The sequence below is a fragment of the Globicephala melas genome, chromosome 3 (assembly GCF_963455315.2).
Source record: "Globicephala melas chromosome 3, mGloMel1.2, whole genome shotgun sequence".
NCBI classification, from domain to species: Eukaryota; Metazoa; Chordata; class Mammalia; order Artiodactyla; family Delphinidae; genus Globicephala; species Globicephala melas.
In genome coordinates, this window is record NC_083316.1 from 169,969,578 (window position 1) to 169,990,210 (window position 20,633).

A 20,633-nucleotide genomic window follows, 5' to 3' on the forward strand; every position below is an offset into this window, starting at 1 on the left:
TGAAACACTGACTCCCCAGCCCCTCCCCCAGCCCCTGGCCCCCACCATCTACTCCCTGTCTCTGTGGATGTGACTCCTCCAGGACCTCCTGTGAGTGGGATCACACAGTATTTGTCCTTCTGTGTCTGGTTCTCTCACTGAGCATCATGTGCTCAAGGTTCATCCATATTGTAGCAGGTGTCAGAACATCCTTCCTTTTTAAGGCTGAATAATATTCCACTGTATAGATGGACCACATTGTGTTTATCCATCATCCATCAGTGGACACTTGGTTTGCTTCTACCTTTGGCCATTGTGAATACGCTGCTGTGAACGTGGGTGGGCAGATATCTGTTTGAGACCCTGCTTTCCTTTCTTTTGGGTGTATGTGTACCCAGGAGAGGAATTGCTTTAGCGTATGGTGGTTCTATGCTTAATTTTTTTTTTTTTTTTTTTTTTTTTTTTGCGGTACGCAGGCCTCTCACTGTTGTGGCCCTTCCCGTTGCGGAGAACAGGCTCCGGACGCGTAGACTCAGCGGCCATGGCTCACGGGCCCAGCCGCTCCGCGGCATGTGGGATCTTCCCGGACCGGGGCACGAACCCGTGTCCCCTGCATCGGCAGGCGGGGACTCTCAACCACTGTGCCACCAGGGAAGCCCTATGCTTAATTTTTTGAGGAACGTCCAGACTGCTTCCCAGTCAGCTGCACCATTTTGCATTCCCAGCACCAGTGCACGAGGGGTCTGATTTCCTCACATCCTCATCAGCCCTTGCTGTTTTCTGGGTTTTGATGATAGACGTCCTAGGGGGCATGAACTCTTGTCTTTTTAACTCTTTTCCTTCGTGAGGCTGGCAGGGCCCACTACAAGATCAGAGGTCACAGTCTCCGCGCAGGACTGTCCTCGATTCTGAGATCAATTGAAAGTTCAGGGATGTTCTGGGTGAACTGTGTCCCCCCCGCCGAAATTCATATGTTGGAGTCCTAACCCCCGCAACTCAGAAAGCGGCCTTATTTGGAAATAGGGTCTTTGCAAATGTAATCAGGTTAGAGTGAGGTCATTTGGGTGGGCTTTCAGCCAGTACAACTGCTGTCCTTATAAGAGGGACATTTGGGTTGTTTCCACAGCCTGGCTATTGTAAATAGTGCTGTTATGAACACTGGGGTGCATGTGTCTTTTTTTATTTAAATTTTATTTTGGCTGAGTCGTTGTTGCTGCGTGTGGGCTTTCTCTAGTTGCGGGAAGCGGGGGCCACTCTTCGTTGCGGTGTGTGGGCTTCTCATTGCGGTGGCTTCTCTTGCTTGGAGCACAGCCTCTAGGCACGCAGGCTCAGTAGTTGCAGCACGTGGGCTCAGTAGTTATGGTTCACGGGCTCTAGAGTGCAGGCTCAGTAGTTGTGGCACACAGGCTTAGCTGCTCCGCGGCATGTGGGATCTTCCCGGACCAGGGCTCGAACCAGTGTCCCCTGCACTGGCAGGCAGATTCTTAACCACTGCACCACCAGGGAAGCACCACATGTGTCTTTTTGAATTATGGTTTTCTCTGGGTATATGCCCAGTAGTGGGATTGCTGGGTCCTATGGTAGTTCTATTTAAACCTCAACTGCCAAGCAGAAATAGAGACACAGACGTAGAGAACAAATATATGGATACCAAGGGGGAAAGGGGTTGGGGGGGAGGAATTGGGAGACTGGGATCGACACATATACACTATTGATACTATGTATAAAGTAGATAACTGGTGGGAACATACTGTGGAGCATAGGGAGCTCTATTTAATGCACTGTAGTGTCCTAAATGGAGGGGATAGGGGCCTATGCATGGCTGATTCATTTTGCTGTGCAGTAGAAGCTAACACGACATTGTAAAGCAACTGCACGCCAATAAAAATTAATTTTAAAAAGCGGGCATTTGGACATAGACACACACAGGGAGAATGCAATGTGAAGATGGAAGCAGAGGTGGGGGTGATGCTGCTATAAGCTAAGGGACATCAAAGATCACCAGCGACCCCCTGAAGCCAGGAGAGAGCCTGAGACAGATTCTCCCTCGTGGTTTCAGAGGGAGCTAGCCCAGCTGACACGCTGACCTCTGACTCTTGGCCTCCAGAACTGGGAGATGACAAGTGTCTGTTATATAAGGCAGTGGTCCCCAACCTTTTTGGCACCAGAGACTGTTTCGTGGAAGACAATTTTTTCATGGACGGTGGTGGCAGAGGGATGGTTCAGGCGGTAATCGAGCAATGGGGAGCGGCAGATGAAGCTTCGCCCGCTCGCCCGCCACTCACCTCCTGCTGTGCGGCCTGGTTCCTAACAGGCCACGGACCAGTACTGGTCCACAGCCCAGGGGTTGGGGAACCCTTGATATAAGGCACCCCGCTTGTGGTGCTTTGTCATGGCTGCCCCAGGAAACTAATAAGGGGGGTGGTTCCCAAAACCACCCTGCGGTTTGACAATTCACTAGAAGAACTCAGAAATCGCTTAGAGCTGTCATAGTCATAGTTATGGTTTAAGATTAACTGTAACAGTTAGAGGGGTTAAGATTATCGATTAAGATCAACCAAAGGGAGAGACTCACGGGGCTAGTCCAGCTGTTTGAGTCCCTTCAGGCTGCTATAACAGAATACCCAGACTGGGTGGCTTATACACGACAGGCGTTTACTTCTCACAGTTCTGGAGGCTGGGAATCCAAGATCAAGGCGCTGGCAGGTCCGGTGTCTGGTGAGGCCCTGCTTCCTGGTTAGTAGGTGGCTGTCTCCCTCCGTTCTGTCCTCACACGGCAGAAGGGTCCAGGGAGCTCTCTGGGGGGGGGATCCCTTTATAAGGGCACTAATCCCATTCATGGGAGCCCCACCCTTATGACCTAATCACCTCCCAAAGACCCCACCTCCAAATACCATCACATGGGAGGTTAGGGTTTCAACATAAGAATTGGGGGAGGACACAAACAGTAGTCCACAGAATCAGGAGAATCACCAAACATGAAGTGATGCTGTCCTCTCCCCATGCACTCAGGATGCATTATTCTCCTGGCATTGATGTGTGATAACACACATGGAGTATTGCTAGTCAGGGCAGCTCCCCCATGCTACAGGGTGAAGAGTTTTCACTGGACATAACTAATTCATTGACTGTGCATGTGGTTGACCTCAGCCTCCCAGAGATCACTTCCCAGAACCAGAGGCAAAGGCCAAAGGTTTTTTATTTGTTCGTTTTTGTTGTTGTACTTTTTGTTTTTAGAATGTTCTTCCTATTTTATTTTTTACCTCCCATTGTTTTGTCATTAAGTCATAGAATATGAGGAAATGTCCTAGAAAATAGGGCATGGGTTATGTAGCTCATTAGGAAACCCACAAGAACCTTCTGATGACTTAACAATCCAGTTCGCTTACAGGGCAATTTTATTGGCAAAGGCCAAAGTTTTGACTACACATCCCCATAAGGAGATATCTCTACCCCCTTGAATTCCTACCCCTTTCTCTTCCTGATGGATTTGCCTTCTCAGACACTTCTTAAGGAAAAACTAAGAGAAGAGAAAGCAGTTATGATGGCCCATGCGTACTCCTGGGACCACTTGTGGAAAGATGGGGTTTTGCTTGGGACAGAAAAACCCAAAACGTGGCCTTCTCTGCTGGGGATGCCAGGATCCTGGCAGCTGACCTCAGTGCAGTGAGTGCTGTTGGGGGGCCGAGCCTAGAGATTTGTGCTTTCCACAGAGGGTCAAGACCCCAGTGACTGCAACATTGAAATCAATGCCTGTCCAGCTGTCTGACTTGATGTAACATGGATGGTGATTGCCACGTCTTTGCCTGTAAGGGCTGCTTTGACTGCATCCAGGATTTTTTTTTTAATATTTATTTATTTATTTGGCTGTATCGGGTCTTAGTTGTGGCATGAGGTATCTTCATTGCTGCATGCAGGATCTTCATTGCGGCATATGGGATCTTTTAGTTGCGGCATGCGGGATCTTTAGTTGTGGCATGTGAACTCTTAGTTGCAGCATCTGGAATCTAGTTCCCTGATCAGGGATCAAACCCAGGCCCCCTGCACTGGGAGTGTGGTGTCTTAGCCACTGGACCACCAGGGAAGTCCCTGCATCCAGGATTTTGACATGAAGCATGTTCACTATCATTCAGTTCTAAATAGTTTATTAATTTAGCTATAATTTCTTCTTGGAATTATTAATTCACTAGAAGTGATTTTAGATTTTCAGTCATAATTTTCTTGTTATTTCTAGACATCTCATTTAATTACACTGTGGTGAGAGAAGTGGTCTGAGAGAGTTTTTGGGTTTTGTTGAGACTTGCTTTGTGGCTACTGTATGGTTAATTTTTGCAAATATTCTATGTGTGCCTGAAAAAGGTAAGTTTGTTCTCTAATGCCATGAACATATATTTCCATTAAACAAGATTGTCTGGTGTCTAGCTTGCTATTTGGTACATATGAGGTTAGAATTTTTATCTCTTCCATTTTGTGACTTTCACTGTTTACAAGAGACCACATAAAACACCTGATAGCTTTTAAAAAAAATTCTAACCTGACAAATTCTGTCTTTTACCTTGTAAATTTAGTACATTTGCACTTTTTCTTTCTCTTTTTCTTTGTTTTCCTCCCTTTTTCTATCTTTTTCACTGTACTTTTTTGGAAGTCATCCATTTTAGTTCTATTATTAAAGTTACCCGTAAAATGTTCATGAATGCTTCACTTAACAGATTTGGAATTGGTCAATAGTCTCCCCTGAAACTTAATGTCTTTTAAAAATATTTATTTATTTTTGGCTGCATTGGGTTTTTGTTGCTGTACACAGGCTTTCTCTAGTTGCAGTGAGCGGGGACTACTCTTCGTTGTGGTGCACAGGCTTCTCATTGTGGTGGCTTCTCTTGTTGTGGAGCACAGGCTCTAGGTGCGTGGGCTTCAGTAGTTGTGGCATGCGGGCTCGGTAGTTGTGGCTCGCGGCTCTGGAGTGCAGGCTCAGTAGTTGTGGCGCATGGGCTTAGTTGCTCCGTGGCATGTGGGATCTTCCTGGGCTAGGGATCAAACCCATGTCCCCCGCATTGGCAGGCGGATTCTTAACCACTGAGCCACCAAGGAAGTCTCTGAACCTTAATGTCTTTTGACTGCAATCATCCCCTCCGTCTTGTGTGCTAGTTCCACCTTGGTTTTTATACATCCCTAATTGGTCATTATTACTATTTTATATACATAATGCTTATTTAGATGTTCCCACATGTTCACCAGTTTCTGGGCCCACAGTGCTTCCTGCTTTTTACATCTTTTCTGTAAATTCAATTTTATTCTCCCCCAGATACATCCTTTAGTAGCTTTTTCAGTGAAGGTCTGGTAGTGGTTAAGTTTCTAAGTCTTTTCCTAGAAATGTCTATATTACATTCTCTTCCTTGACTAAATGGGTTTAGGCATGTAATTGTTGATTGACCTATTTTCTCTCAGCAATTTGAAGATATTATTCTCTCCCTTCCAGTTTCATTTGTTTCTGATGAGAAATCTGCTATCACTCTTTTACTTTTTAAAATATTTATCCATTTATTTATTTATTTGGCTGTGCTGCGTCTTAGTTGTGGCATGCAGGATCTTCAGTTGCAGCATGTGGGCTCTTAGTTATGGCATGCAGGAGCATGGAATCTTAATCACCAGACCACCAGGGAAGTCCCAAGAAATCTGCTGTCACTCTGAATCAGACTTCCTTTATAGATAACCTGTCTTTACTTTCTGGTTACTTCTATACTTTTCTCTTTGTTTTTATTCTGTAGATCATGGTGCTTTTCAAATCTGAGGATGCATGTCTTTCAACAACTCTAGAAAATTCTCAACTAGTTTCTCTTATAATATTTCCTCTCTTCCCTTTGTCTAGTCTCTCCTTCTGGAACCCCTGTGAGATATACAGTGGGGCCTTCCATTTTTTCTGTGTCCTGTATCTGTTAACCTCTGTCACAGGTTTTCCATCTTTTTACTTCTCTTTGCTGCATTCTGGGTAATATATCTGTCTTCTGAGTCATTTATTTTTTATTCATCTGTATCTGTTGTTTAACCCATCTACTGAGAATTTAATCCTAATGACCATAGTTTTCATTGCTAGAACTTCCATTTTTTTTAAAGTTGTACCCATTTTTTCATGAGATCATTTGTCATATTTTCAATTATTTTATGTCTGAACGAATTTTAAGCATACTTGTTTTATAATCTCAGATAGTGTCACTTTCTGAATGTCTTCAGTGTCTAGTACTGCCTTCTCGTGTCTGCTGACTCTTCCTGATGGTGGTTTTTTCCCTCGTGTGTTTTGCAATTTTGAGGTGGGGAGCTTATCCTTAGCACGCTTTTATCTGTGGGAATCCTGCAGAATCTGAGCTGAGGGTGTGTCTCTCTTGAAAGGTTTTGTTTTACTTTGTTTTTCTGTCTTCCACCCATTGGGTTTGACTGCTTACAAGCAGAGGAGTCACTGGGTTTTCCTGGTGAAAAGTTAGTCTGGCTCTAGTGAAGATAATAAAGTGGAGGGTCCAAGTCACTGTAATAATTCAGATTCGAGGTGGTGACAGCTTGCACTAGGCAGTGTGGATAAAGACAAATGATGGATCCTAGACCAAGATCACCACACTATGGCCCACAGGTTAACTCCAGCCCATTGCCTGTTTATGGAAACACAGCCATACCCATTTGTTTACATGTGCCTGGTACAGCATTCATGACATAATAGTAGGGTTGAGTAGTTACAACATAGACTGTGGGACTACAAAGCTGAAAATATTTACTCTCTGGCCCTTTGCAGAAAAAGTTTAATGACCCCCATTCTAGAGAAATTCAGGTTATAAAATCTGCAGGACTTGGTGACGGACAAGGTATGACAGGGGTAATTACATTCATCCCTCAGTATCTGAGGGGGATTGGTTCCAGAACCCGCCATGGATACCAAACCCCACAGATGCTTAAGTCCCTTATATAAAATGACAGCATTTGCATATAACCTATGCAATCCTCTTGTATACTTGAAATCATCTGTAGGTGACTTATAATACCTAGTACAATGTAAATGCTGTGTAAATATTGTAAATACAATGTAAAGGCTATGTAAATAGTTGTTGGCATGTGGCAAATTCAAGTTTTGCTTTTTGGAACTTTCTGGAATTTTTTTCCTGAATATTTTCTATCAACTGTTAGTTGAAGTTTTGGGTAAAGAACCCATGGATATGGAGAGTCGACTGTAAGTGAGAATTCAGGGTTTGGTCAACTGCGTGGATGAGAGAAGGTTTGGAGAAAGAAAATTAGTTTAATTTTGGACAGGTTGTGTTTAGGTGTTGCCTGTGGGGTGACAACTGACTCTGTTTGCCTGGAATTGAGGGGTTTCCTGAGATGTGGGACTTTTGTGGCTAAAACAGAGAAATCCCGGGAAAACTGAGACAGTTGGTCACTGTAGGTGTTGGCAGGATATCTAGAGAGAGGGAGTGTCAAGATGGGAGTTGGAAATGCTTTCTAAATTTGCTTGCAACTAAACAGCTCCCCGTTGCTGACAGCAGCCCTGGGCCGACAGCCAGCAATGAAATGGGACCTCAGCCTTAACATCACAAGGAAGCAAATTCCAGCAACAACAGGGAGCTCAGAAGTGGATCCTTCCCCAGCTGAGCCTCTGGATGAGAATGAAGCCCAGCTCACACTTTTTTTTTTTTTTTTTCCTGTGCTGCACAGCTTGTGGGATCTTAGTTCCCTGACCAGGGATTGAACCCAGGCCATGGCAGTGAAAGGGCTGAGTCCTAACCACTGGACAACCAGGGAACTCCCGCAGCTAACACCTTGATTGCAGCTGAGTGAGGCCCAGAGCGGAGGACCCCTAAAACATGCCCGAATCCTGACCTGCCGAAACCGTGAGATAACGAATGTGCGTTGTTTTAAGCAGCTATGTCTTGGTGATTTGTTACATGGCAGTAGCTGACTGACACACTTGCTCTAAGATGGCCCTTACTTCCTCCCTCCTGCCACAGGGCTTTTCCATATTTTGTTCTTACTACGTGGACATCTGTTGCTTCCACTGGGCACTTACTGGATTCCTATTTATCCTTTCGAACTCAGATAACTCATCTCCCCCTGTCAGGAAGACTTCCCTGGCCCCCTGTCTAGATCAAAGCTTCCTTTTTACAGAGACTCAGAGCCCCATGGATGCATCTCTCCTTTCCAGCCTTTATTGTAGCTGCAATTTTAATTTACTTGGGTCTCTGTCCCTAAGATGTACGCTCTATGAGCTGAGAATCACATCTGTCTCATTCAGGGCTGGGTACCCAGCACAGAGCGGCCAAGCCTGGCCCTTTGTAAATATCGGATGGATGGAAACAATGAATGGAGCTTCTATATTCAATGCTAAATAGCAGTAGACCCCTTCTGTGCCCTAGTGACAGAGATGACAAGACAATTTAGAGAACACAGAAATCCTTAGAAAACCCACGGGGTGGGGGGGCGGCAGGATCGTCTGGGCTTGAATGAACACAGTGTGTGTGTTTGTAGGGGGTGCTGTCAGTGAGCTCATACACCACATTTGAGTTTCCAGCCCTAATCACAGAAGGGAATCTGGGTGTCTTTGTCCTTAAAACATTTCATCAAGTGATGCTTAGAGATTCTCTGGCTCCTCGGAAGGCAATTTAGCTCAAGTGTAAGAATAAAGGGGTAAGTGTTGTGCAGCCTCGCCCCCCCTCCACCCCTGCACAGCTCCCCTCTTTCACTGACTCTGGTTGGTGGCAGTGAGGCACAGAGTGGCTGTTCCCAGCAGAGATGTGTTATCTTGATAGGATGGGACCTTCTGGCTGGGCCCCAGGTGTAACAATAAGCGTACAGCACATTCAGATACATTTGAACTTCGGGCGAACAACAAATACTTTTCTTTTTCTTGGTACAAGTATGTCCCCAATTTTGGGCAAGACATATTAGCAACTGTATGAGTCATGGTTCTCCAGAGAAATAGCACCAAGAGAATGGAGAGAGAGATGCACACACAGAGAGACAGACAGAGAGACAGGAATTGGTTCACAGCCATGGGAGCTGGCAAATCTGAAGTCTGCAGGGCAGGCTGGAGACCCAGGGAAATGTTGCAGCTCAAGTTCAAAGGCTATCTGGAGACAGAATTCTCTCTTTTTTTTGGCGGGGGGGGAACCTTGGTCTTTTCTCTTAAGGCCTTCAACTGACTAGATATGGCCCACCCGCACTACAGAGGCTTATCTGCTTAACTCAACGAATTAAATGTTCATTACATCTTCACAGCAACATCTAGAATCATATTTGACCAGAAATCGGCACCATGGCCTAGCCCCATGGACACACAAAGTCAACGATCACAGGGTTGTTTATGTCTTGTCAATCTGAAATTCAAGTTTGACTGTATTTTTTTTTTTTTTTTTTGTAAATGGATGGTCACAACAAAAGCAACAATGACTGCAATTACCAAACACAAAACACACTCACACTATGTCATAATACTGACATTCAGTCCAGGAATCCTCCACTGTAACAGCTCCTTTACTTTGCAGTGAAAATTGATTTGTATATTTTTTGCCTCTGAGTCCTTGTGGGATTTTTTTTTTTATTCAAACAGAAAGTCACAAAAATTATAATCATCCTCACCAGTTCACTGAGTCCCATGTAATTACTTTTTTTTTCATCTTGATCTTTTTTTAGCACTTTTCTGAATTCATCAGTTTTCCATTAGAGTTCTGAAAATGCTTATTCATTCAGTTCAGCAGTATAGTCAGTTACCAGAAGGTTTGACCGTATTTTATCTGACACCCAGGCCTGCCGTTCATCTGTACGGGCCTCAAGAACAGCTCTACTCCCTCCAGAGAAGCACCTGGCTGAGTGGGCACCTTCATGGAGCCCTGTCAAGGGAAATGGAATGGAATTGTCCCCCCACTTCCTTCTCTGTGGTGTTCAAATGGGGAAGAGTGTGTCAGAGGCCAGGTATGAATCATTCTCCGCCCACGCTGGACCAGCATCCCCGGGGGAGCAGAGGCAGAGGGGAGGTAATGAGATCCAGCTCTGCAGAGATGTAAAGGTGATTCATCCCCTCTGGAGAAAAAAGCTTCTCTGCAGGCTGAGAACGTGCTGGGTTTGGAGTAAAGGTCTGTTCAGGTCTCATGAATGGAAGAGAATTATCCAGCAGGGGGCTGGGGATGGCTTAACACATTCAAGGCTCTTTTAGTAGCAAGTAGCAGAAATCAACAGCCTTAAGTGAATTTGTTGGCTCTCGACCCAGAGAAGTTTCAGAAGCAAAAGTGCCAGAGCTCAGCCTGCTTCTTAGAACTGTGATCCTGAGATCCTGGATCCTGGAGAGGAAAAATCAACCAGACGGCAGGCGTTGCATTCTGCCCATTTGACAGAGGAGGAAGCTGGATGCCAGAGTTGTTAGATCGCACAGCTATTCTTACCCTGCATCCTCCCTAATAAGAGATTAAAAAAAAAAAAAAAAAAGAATAGAGTTAACTGTTACGACGGAGAATCAGCGTAATGCTCAAAATTTTCAGACTCATAGAAACGAACCCAACAGTTGACTTTCAAATAGCATTTAATGGGTGAAGTGGCATTGTATTTACTTTCTATGCCACAAAACAATATCACCACACACTTAGTGGCTTAAATCAACACACATCTATTACCTCTCGGTGTCTGTGGGTCGGGAGTCTGGGCACGGCTTCGCTGGGTCTGCTGCTCAGGGTCTCCCACAAGACAGCAATCAGGGTGTCAGTCGAGGCTGCCGTCTCATCCAAAGTCTCAACTAGAGAAGGATCCACTTCCCAGCTCACAGGGTTGTGGGCAGAATTCAGTTCCTTGTGGTTGCAGGACTGAGGACCTCAGGTCATGGCCGCCATCTTGGATTCTGCCTACCATGGCGTTCCTTCCATCTCTCGGGCTGACGAGCTCTCAGGTTGTGTTTAGTGGGCCAGTTGACCGTGGTGCGGTATTTTGTGGGCCACCCTGGGGTGAATCCACTGCCCCAAAGAGAGTGAGCCGCCAGCAGGAGGAGGAGGCTTCTCTTCCAGCACCTGCATTGTGACACCAGGGCAAACTCTGACATTCATATTTGCAAATCCTCTTCCGCGTCAAAGCATTAGTGATGACTCATCCGCTGGGGATGGCCTTATGCAGGATGGGCAGATGTTTCTAAAGGGCCAGAGAGTAAATACGCTCAGCTTTGCAGGCCAGATCAGTCTCTGTCTTGACCACCCAACTCCACCATTGCATCACGAAGGCAGCCAAAGATAATATATACCTCTGGGTTTCTCAGACTCAGCACCACTGATATCTTGGGCTGGATCTTTCTCTGTGTGGGGCCGTCCTGGGCACTGTGGGTGTTGAGCAGCATCCCCGGTCCCCACCCATCAAATGCCGGGGGCACCCCCAGTCGCGGTAACCCAAAATGTCTCCAGATATCACCATGTGTCACCATTGGGGCAAAATTGCTCCCAGTTAGGAACCACTGATTTCATCAAATGGACATATCTGTGTTTCAATATGACTTTATTTATAAAAACAAGGTGTGAAGCCAGCCAACCCTGGACTAGACATTTACCTTTAAGATGAGGTCAGGACTTCCCTGGTGGTGCAGTGGTTAAGAATCCGCCTGCCAATGCAGGGGACACGGGCGCCACAACTACTGAGCCTGCTCTCTAGAGCCCACGCACCGCAACTAGTGAGCCCCCACGCCACAACTACTGAACCCCAAGCGCCTAGAGCCCATGCTCCGCAACAAGAGAAGCCACTGCAGTGAGAAGCCCACTCACCGCAGCTAGAGAAAGCCCGTGTGCAGCAACAAAGACCCAACGCAGCCAAAAATAAATAAATAAATAAATAATAAAGATCAAGTTGAGATCTGACCAAAAAAAAAGATAGAAGAGGTCAGTACACCCTGGGGCTGTGTTGCCAACCACAATGCATTTAGAAAACGGTCTGATTGTGTTCTGTCAACTGGGCACACCTGGGAAACCAAAACCCAATGCAGGTGACTATTCCACAAGCCGTATTCGTTCAACAAATATCTGAGTGTCCTGTGAGTCTTTTGTGATGAGGATTTTCCAGGGGGATGGATGGATGTGGAATCTCAGGGAATAGCTGGTTGCAGAGAGGAGACTCCCTGAGTGTGACAGAGGGCGGTCTGTAGCTGGGGGTGGAAGAGGTCAAGAGGGCTTCCTGAAGGAGGAGACATTCACCCAGACCAAGAGTGGAGGGGCTGCTTCAGACACCCCATGAGCAGAGATGGAGGGGTGGATGGTGGGGCCTGGAGGGGTGGCGGTCTACCAGACAACCCCCACTTCACCCCAGTCTCACCATGAGAGAAACACGAGACAGACCCCCAAAGAGGGACATTCCGCAAAATATCAAGACTACCCAGGGCATCACAAAGTCTGAGAAACCATCATAGCCCAGAGAGGTCACAAGGACATGTGATGACTGTCACATGGGATCCTGGATGGGGTCCTGGGACAGAAGAGGAAATTAGGGGGAAACTGAGGAAATCTGAATACACTGTGGACTTTGGTTAGTAATAGCGTATCAATATTGGTTCGTTAAGGGACTTCCCTGGTAGTCCAATGGTTAAGACTCCAACTTCCACTGCAGAGGGGCACGGGTTCGATCTCTGGTCAGGGAACTAAGATCCTGCATGCCGTGCAGCCAAAAAAAAGAAAAAAATGGTTAATTAATTGTGACACATGTACCAGACTTTATATTAGGGACGCTGGGTGTGAGTTATGTGGGCTCTCTGTGCAATTGTCTCAGTCACCTCAAGCTGCCGGAACAAATAGCATAGACGGAGCAGCTTAAACAGCAGACATTTTTTCTCTCCCACTTTTGGAGGCTGGAGGTCCAAGATCCAAGTGTCGGCGGTGTTGGTTTCTGGTGGGAGCTCCCTTCCTGGCTTGCAGACGGCTGCTTCCGGAAGGAACACAGCCTTCTATTATTTAGAACTCTGACCTCCGGAACCGTCAGATAATAAATCTGTGTTCCTTTAAGCCACTGGTTTGTCGTCATTTGTTACAGCAAGTGCCGGAAACTCATACATGCTCTTCCCAGCAAGGGCCCCGTGGGGATCCCGCGTGTGCCAGCCCAGCCAGCAGTCATGTTGAATCCGTTTTTATGTTTTGCGTGGAGCCCCCGACGCCTAGGGCGCTGTTGATGGCTGTCACGTCTGCACAAGGAAGACCCTTGCTTAGGGAAAGAGAAACGCCCCCAGCTCTGACCTCCTTTTTCTCTCTGTTTTCTGCTGGCTTCCAGGTTGCCGTCCCCACGTCTGGGAGCCATGGAGCCCACCGCCGGTGACTTACAGCTGGTGCCCAGGGCAACCAAGGACATCCAGCCTACAGACGCCGCATGCTGCCGGGCAGCCCTCTCGGCCATGGTGGCCACCAGCATCGTCATGGTCACCCTGGGAGTCCTTGTGGGTGAGTGGCCACAGACTTGCACGGGTCCACACGGCAGGCAGCTTGCACTAAGATGCCTGGGAGTGGCTCAAAAGTGTCCCAGAGCAAAGGGCTGAGCATGCAATGCAGTACACAGAGGCCACCCAACAGCGAGGCGATGGGACCGGGTTCTGAGTGTGGCTGCACTTAGTCCTGGGGTAGGCGGTGGGTGCCTGGGTGTCGAGGCAATACCTGCAAATTTCAGGTTTCCCACCAGTGGGATTCTTTATTTATTTTAATACCATGTGTTTGATTTTGTTTTTTTAAATATTTATTTATTTTTTATTTGGTTGCTCTGGGTCTTAGTTGCTTAATGAAGATTCACAACCAGGGTGAAATGGAGACCAGTAAGGGAAATGAACTTTTTTTTTTTTTTTTGCGGTACTCGGGCCTCTCACTGTTGTGGCCTCTCCCGTTGCGGGGCAACAGGCTCCGGACGCGCAGGCTCAGCGGCCATAGCTCACGGGCGCAGCTGCTCCGCGGCATGTGGGATCTTCCTGGACCGGGGCACGAACCCCTGTCCCCTGCATCGGCAGGCGGACTCTCAACCACTGCGCCACCAGGGAAGCCCGGGAAATGAACTTTTAAAAAACCCTTGAGAGGGGCTTCCCTGATGGCACAGTGGTTAAGAATCCGCCTGCCAATGCAGGGGACACGGGTTCGAGCCCTGGCCCAGGAAGATCCCACATGCCACGGAGCAACTAAGCCCGTGCGCCACAACTACTGAGCCCACGCGCCACAACTATTGAAGCCCACCTGCCTAGAGCCCTTGCTCTGCAACAAGAGAAGCCACCGCAATGAGAAGGCCACACACTGCAAAAAAAAGTAGCCCCCGCTTGCCGCAACTAGAGAAAGCCCGCGCACAGCAACGAAGACCCAACGCAACCAAAAAAAATAATAATAAATAAATAAATTTATAAAAATAAAAACCTTGGGCTTCCCTGGTGGCGCAGTGGTTGAGAGTCCACCTGCCGATGCAGGGGACACGGGTTCGTGCCCTGGTCTGGGAAGATCCCACATGCCGCGGAGCAGCTGGGCCCGGGAGCCGTGGCCACTGAGCCTGCGCGTCCGGAGCCTGTGCTCCACAGCAGGAGAGGCCACAACAGTGAGAGGCCCGCGTACCGCAAAAAAAATAAATAAATAAAAAGAAAAAATAAAATAAAAACCTTGAGAAATTTGAAAAGTCCCCAAAAGTATAAGTGAGCAGTCGTTGACTTTCCCACCTCCCACAGTCAAAAGTGGCTCCCACTTCATGTTTGCTTCTAATGTACGTACATTCATGTTATTTACAATGAAACATACGAAATGATGACCTGTGGTGAATGCTGCGAGGCTGCAGTTATAAAAACACACAAAGGAAGGTCTTTTTATGTCAGTGGAAGGTTCCACAGAGCCCTGCCGCCTGCATAGAATTCCAGAGCTGCCCCACACCTCGACGTGGTAGCCCTGAGCCACGGCGCTGTTTAGACTGAGTCAGCTTAAATTAAATAACAGGTAAAGTCCAGTTCCTCCGTCCCCACCAGCCACATTTCACGAGTAGTTCGTGGCTTCTGCAGGGGATACTCAGATCTAGAACCTTCCGTCATCAGGGGAAGTTCTGCTGGGCAGCCCTGCTCTGGACTGGGCTCCTTCTGAGATGAGCTTGCTAGTTCTGTGTGGGAATGTAAAGGTCACCTTTCGTCCTTGACATGCTCACGGTAACTGACAGTTTGGGGGGAAAATGCTGTCATATGGCAAAATAATAAGTTGGTAATCCAATGTGGGATGTATATTTTTTAAATATATATATTTAAAATGTATTTTTAAAAATATATTTAAGGGGCTTCCCTGGTGGCGCAGTGGTTGGGAGTCCGCCTGCCGATGCAGGGGACACGGGTTCGTGCCCCGGTCCGGGAAGATCCCACATGCCGCGGAGCGGCTGGGCCCGTGAGCCATGGCCGCTGAGCCTGCGCGTCCGGAGCCTGTGCTCTGCAACGGGAGAGGCCACAACAGTGAGAGGCCCGCGTACCGCAAAAATATATATATATATATTTAAGATATATATACTATATTTAAATATATATATTTGTGAATATCTGGAATAAGTCAGAGGCTGGCACGGCTGACAGAGGCCCTCTAGTGGCTGTGGGGTGAAATGCATGAAAATTGGGCTCTGTTGGTGGGTGGGGGGGTGGCCGTGTGTTCGTGTGTCCATGTGTCCTCACGCTACGGAGAGACAGGGGACAGTTGCACACCTCCAGTCTAGAAGCACAGCTACATTTTGGGATAACAGGTAGATAGAATCTCCAGCAGGACCTCTGAAACTGAGGAAGGCTCTAAGAAACACTTAAAATTTAAAAACAATTTTTAAATTACAATTCAAATTTGTCCCCTTCCCAGACAGCTCAAAATTTTATTTGGAAGTATAAAATTTTACACGGGCCCTTGCTGGGCTGTTTCTCCAGTTGCCTGGGAGCCCATGGTTATTTCAGAGGGAAAGTGTGAGGCTTATTTGGGGCCCAGAACATAAGCACATGGGTCTACACAGCAGGGTTCTTGTTTTCTTTCTTTTTAGTTCCTTGCATGAGAAAACACACCAATTTTAGAATTACTTTAGACTCTTCTATCTATTGAATAAACAAATATCTAAATATCGAGCTGGTTGAATATTCATTCAAATAAATAGAGCTGAGAGCCAGCTTTCACAGTGTAGGTGGCTGCTGCTTCTATTTCTTAATTTAAAAAAATTTTTTCAAGTTTTTTGCTTTTTTTCTGGCCATACCACATGGATTGTGGGATCTTAGTTCCCCGACCGGGGATTGGACCCAGGCCCCAGCAGGGAAAGCGCTGAGTCCTAAACACTAGACCACCAGGGAACTCCCTACTTCTAGTCTTTTAATTTTGTAATTATGATCATTTTTGACTGACGGACCCCTTTGCCAGTCTCACATATTTTCGACAGTTAGAAACACGTGTCTTCATGTATCACGTAGGGTTGTATTCTTTACAACATTGTATGACGGTTCTTCTTGGCCGTTGTGTACTTTTGACAACCGTTGGAAACTGTTATTCAAAGGGTGGTGTCATGGGCCGGGGTTCGAGGGTCCTGGCACCCCTGGCTGTGCCCCTGGGGTATTTGGTGCCCCTTCCCAGGGAGGAGGTGGGAATTGTCCCAGAGTCGAGGGAAGGTCTTCCTTCTGAGGCCATTTCAGCCATTTTTGGCTAGGATCCAGTCCTCCCCTTAGGGAAACCTGGGGATGCCTGGGGCTTTGAGTACCTGGGGGCCTTTGGGTGGGTGATGGGTGAGAGCTGATAAGGGAGCACTGTTAATAATCACTCAACCCCCGGGAAGTCAGCCCACCCCCCGTTTTTGGGGGGTGACCACCCCAGGGTGATGGGGGGCCTCAGAGGCCGGCTTGACTGAGCCCTGCCCCTGCAGGTGGGCGCTCTCACGGGGCCCTGGTCTTGTCCGCAGCCTCCCTCTCTACACAGGGTGTCAACGTGGAGCACACAGCCGAGCTGCGAGGGATCCGGTTTGCCCCCAGTTTGCAGCAGGAGACCTCAGACTATTACCGCACGCTGACGCCCACTCTGGAAACGCTGGTGAGGGTTCTGGGAGCCAGGGGGGCCACGTGGGAGGCCAGGGGCTCTGACTGAGGCAGCAGAGCAATGGGAGGCCCAGGTAGCCTCTGAGGTAGGGAGGGGGCCCCATGGGGTGAACAGGGCAGGGGCTGATGCATTCCAGAATGCAGGGGAGGGTAGCATTCGATGGGAACTGACTGCTGCAGGATCCGTAGGCCACGTTGAAAGGTTGTAAACTGCATTTCGGTAGAGAAATCAGAACCCTCCTACGTGGCTGGTGGGAATATGAAAAGGGGCAGCCACTGTGGAAAACCGTCTGGCAGTTTCTCCAAACGTTAAAAATGGAGTTACTATCTGACCCAGCAATTCTGCTCCTGAGTGTCTGCCCCAGAAAAACAAAACCGTGAGTCCACACAGAAACTTGTACACGAATGTTCATGGCAGCGTGATTCATAACGGCCCCAAAGTGAAAGCAGCCCACATGTCCGTCGACAGACGATGGATAAACAACTGTGGTCCCTCCACACGTGGGAGCATCACTCAAGTCATGAGAAGGGGTGAAGTCCTGACACTCGCTGCAACGTGGACGGACCTTGAGAACATGATGCTCAGTGAGAGAAGCCAGACACAGAAGGACCCACAGGGTGTGATTCCACTGATGGGAAACATCCAGAACAGGCAGATCCACAGACACAGACAGTGTGTTCCTCGTTGTCAGGGGCTGGGGAGAGGATGGGGGTGACTGCTGATGGGAATGGGGCTTCTTTTGGGGTCATGAGAATGTTTTAAAATTGTGATGAGGTTGTGCAACTCTGTGAATATACTAAAACCCATCTAATTGTACACTTGTAGAAGGTGAGTTTTTATGGTAGGTGACTTTTAAAACATAGTTTAAAATTTTATCCTAAGGGACAGAGAAAGGTGACTAGGTAAGGATTCATTTTAAATGTATGACAAGATGTGAGAGAAGCAGGGGGACAGTTAGGAGTCACCATCGTCTAGACCAGGAGTCAGCAAGCTTTCCCCGTAATAGGGCCAGATGGTCCATATTTTTGGCTTTTGGGGGCCAGAGAGTCTGTCTTGACTGCTGGGCCTTGTGTTGTAGCCTGAAAGCCGCCATAGATGACGTGGATGAGTGGGTGTGGCCGTGTGCCAATAAACCTTTATTTATGGACACTGAAATTTGCATTTCATACCATTTTCATGCACCGTGAAATATTTTTCTTTTGTTTTTTTTTACATTTAAAAATGTAAAAACCATTCTTGTCCGTGATCTTTGCAAAGACAGCCAGTGATTCTAATTCAGCACATGGGCCGTATTGCTAATCTCAATCCCGTGTCTTAAAGCAGCAAGGTCCAGTAGAAATGTAACAGAAGCCCCATGTGTAATTTAACATTTTCTGGTAGCCACTTTTTTAAAAAAAAAAAGTAAAAAGAATCAGGTAAGATTATTTTTAATAATACATTTTATTTAACCCAGAATATCCAAAATGTTATCATTTCAACATGTCATCAACCTTTATAAAGCAGGTATTAATGAGATATTTTACATTCTTTCCTTTGTATTGAGGCTTCCAACCCTGGTGTGTCTTTTTTTTTTAAGTTTATTTATTTTTTGGCTGCGTTGTATCTTTGTTGCTGCAAGCGGGCTTTCTCTAGTTGCAGTGTGTGGGCTTCTCATTGCGGTGGCTTCTCGTTTCAGAGCACCGGCTCTAGGCGCGCGGGCTTCAGTAGCTGTTGAACCCGTGTCCCCTGCATTGGCAGGTGGATTCTTAACCACTGCGTCACCAGGGAAGTCCCCCAAACCTGGTGTGTCCTTTACACTCACATCTCAGGGTGGATACTGAGCTTCCACTGGGAAAACTCCATCCCTACTTAGAATTTGTAACGTTTACAGACCCAAGATGCTCCAGATATACTTAAGAATTTTCCAGTGACTGAATCAAGTATCCGTTTTGAAATTGAAGCGTGAATTCATTAAAATTGAACAAAATGTGAAAATCAGTTCCTCTGTGGCACCAGCCACATTTCAAATGCTCAGTTTCTACATATGGCCGGCGGCTGCCATATGGGGTGAGGCAGGTGCAGAACATTTTGGAAATTTGTGGAATGTTCTACAGGACAGTGCAGGTCTGGGTGTGGGCTATGGGGATGTGGACTCAGAGGGTGCGGTTCAGAGAAGCAAATTGGATTGAGGGTGTTTTAGATGAGCGGATGAACGGGCGTGACTGTGCATCACGTGTGTTTAGGGAGCGAGGATGGTGACCATAGGATTTAGCACCTAAGCAGGACATTCTGCCAGGGGACAGGGACGCTGTCAGTGACTACATTGGGAGAGCAGATGAACGGGGTTACATGGTCACCCTACGTGTGGGTGACGTGAGCTGCCGAGGGGAGAGATGTGGGCCCTTCGGTGCCCAAACCGAGACAATCCTAGGAGACGTGGACAGTGGTCACCCTAACAGCACATGAAGGACGAGGACCTTCCTGATAGCATCTGCTTGCACAAAGTGGGCTCAGCCACAGAGGTTTTTTTTAATGTAAAATTCACATAAAACATAAAATTATCCTTTTCTTTATTATTATTTTTTTCTTTTGGCCACGCTGTGTAGCTTGTGGGATCTTAGTTTCTCAACCTGGGATTGAACCCGGGCCCCCGGCAGTGAAAGCGCCGAGTCCTAACCACTGGACCACCAGGGAATTCCCTAAAATTATCCACTTTTAAAGTGACTGATTCAGTGGCATTTAGTACATTCACAAAGCTGTGCAACCATCACCTCTAATTCCAGAACCTTCCATCACCCAAAAAGGAAACCCCACCCTCATCAGCAGTCACCCCCTCCCCCTCTCCCGCAGCCCCTGACAACCAGGAACCCACGCTCCGTGTCTACGGATCTGCCCGTTCTGGACGTTTCCCATCAATGGAATCACACCCTGTGTGTCATTCTGTGTCTGGCTTCTCTCACTGAGCATCGTGTTCGCAGGGTCCGTCCACGTTGTAGGAGTGTCAGGGCTTCACCTCTTTTCATGGCTGAGTGATGCTCTCGTGTGTGGAGGGACCACGTGGGGTTTCTCCATCATCTGTTGGCGGAGCTATATTTTCATAGGCACGACTTCGAGATGCCTGTCCTGTCTCTTAGTTCTGTGAGTTGGCCGCACACATGGAGTTGAAGAGGAGATGCTTTTCCACCCCCTTCCCAGCTGTCCCCCCCAGGAGTCTCCGCAGAGTCTCACATTTGCCACGGTTGTTTCTGTTGTAGTTTGTCAGCAGCTTTCGGGAGACAGAGTTGGAGGCCAGCTGTGTGGGCTGCACAGTGCTCAGTTACTGGTGAGTTGGGGCCTCCTTGGAGGTGGAGGAAGCTTGGTGGTTGCCTGAGAGACTGCAGAAGATTCCAGCCAAGAGGCGCCCTCCCTCTCAAGGGCCAGTGTCCTCCCCGCAGGGCGGGCAACGCCAGCATCCTGGTGCGTTTTCGGCTGCACTTTATGCAGCCGGCCCTGTGGACACCGAGCCTGGGCCTGGAGGAGGAGCTGCTGCAGCGGGGACTCCGAGAGAGGCTGCAGGGCCGCGGCATCCCCCTGGCCCCCTATGGCACCATCGTGTCCGCCCAGCTCACAGGCGAGTGGCCCCAGAGACAGGGCGACGTTGGGAGGGGC

The 20,633-nt window shown here is 47.7% G+C and overlaps 1 protein-coding gene across 1 annotated transcript in view; it reads left to right on the plus strand.

Annotated features, from left to right (window-relative positions):
* The first annotated feature begins 7,726 nt into the window (after window positions 1-7,726).
* TMPRSS9 (transmembrane serine protease 9) overlaps window positions 7,727-20,633 on the plus strand; it is a 36,371-nt gene continuing 23,464 nt past the window's right edge. The window contains exons 1-5 of the mRNA XM_030845502.2: window positions 7,727-7,861; window positions 13,234-13,400; window positions 16,873-17,000; window positions 20,240-20,307; window positions 20,420-20,602. Of these exons, the coding sequence (XP_030701362.2) occupies window positions 7,860-7,861; window positions 13,234-13,400; window positions 16,873-17,000; window positions 20,240-20,307; window positions 20,420-20,602 (548 nt within the window). The 5' untranslated portion in view covers window positions 7,727-7,859. The remainder of the gene's footprint in view (window positions 7,862-13,233; window positions 13,401-16,872; window positions 17,001-20,239; window positions 20,308-20,419; window positions 20,603-20,633) is intronic.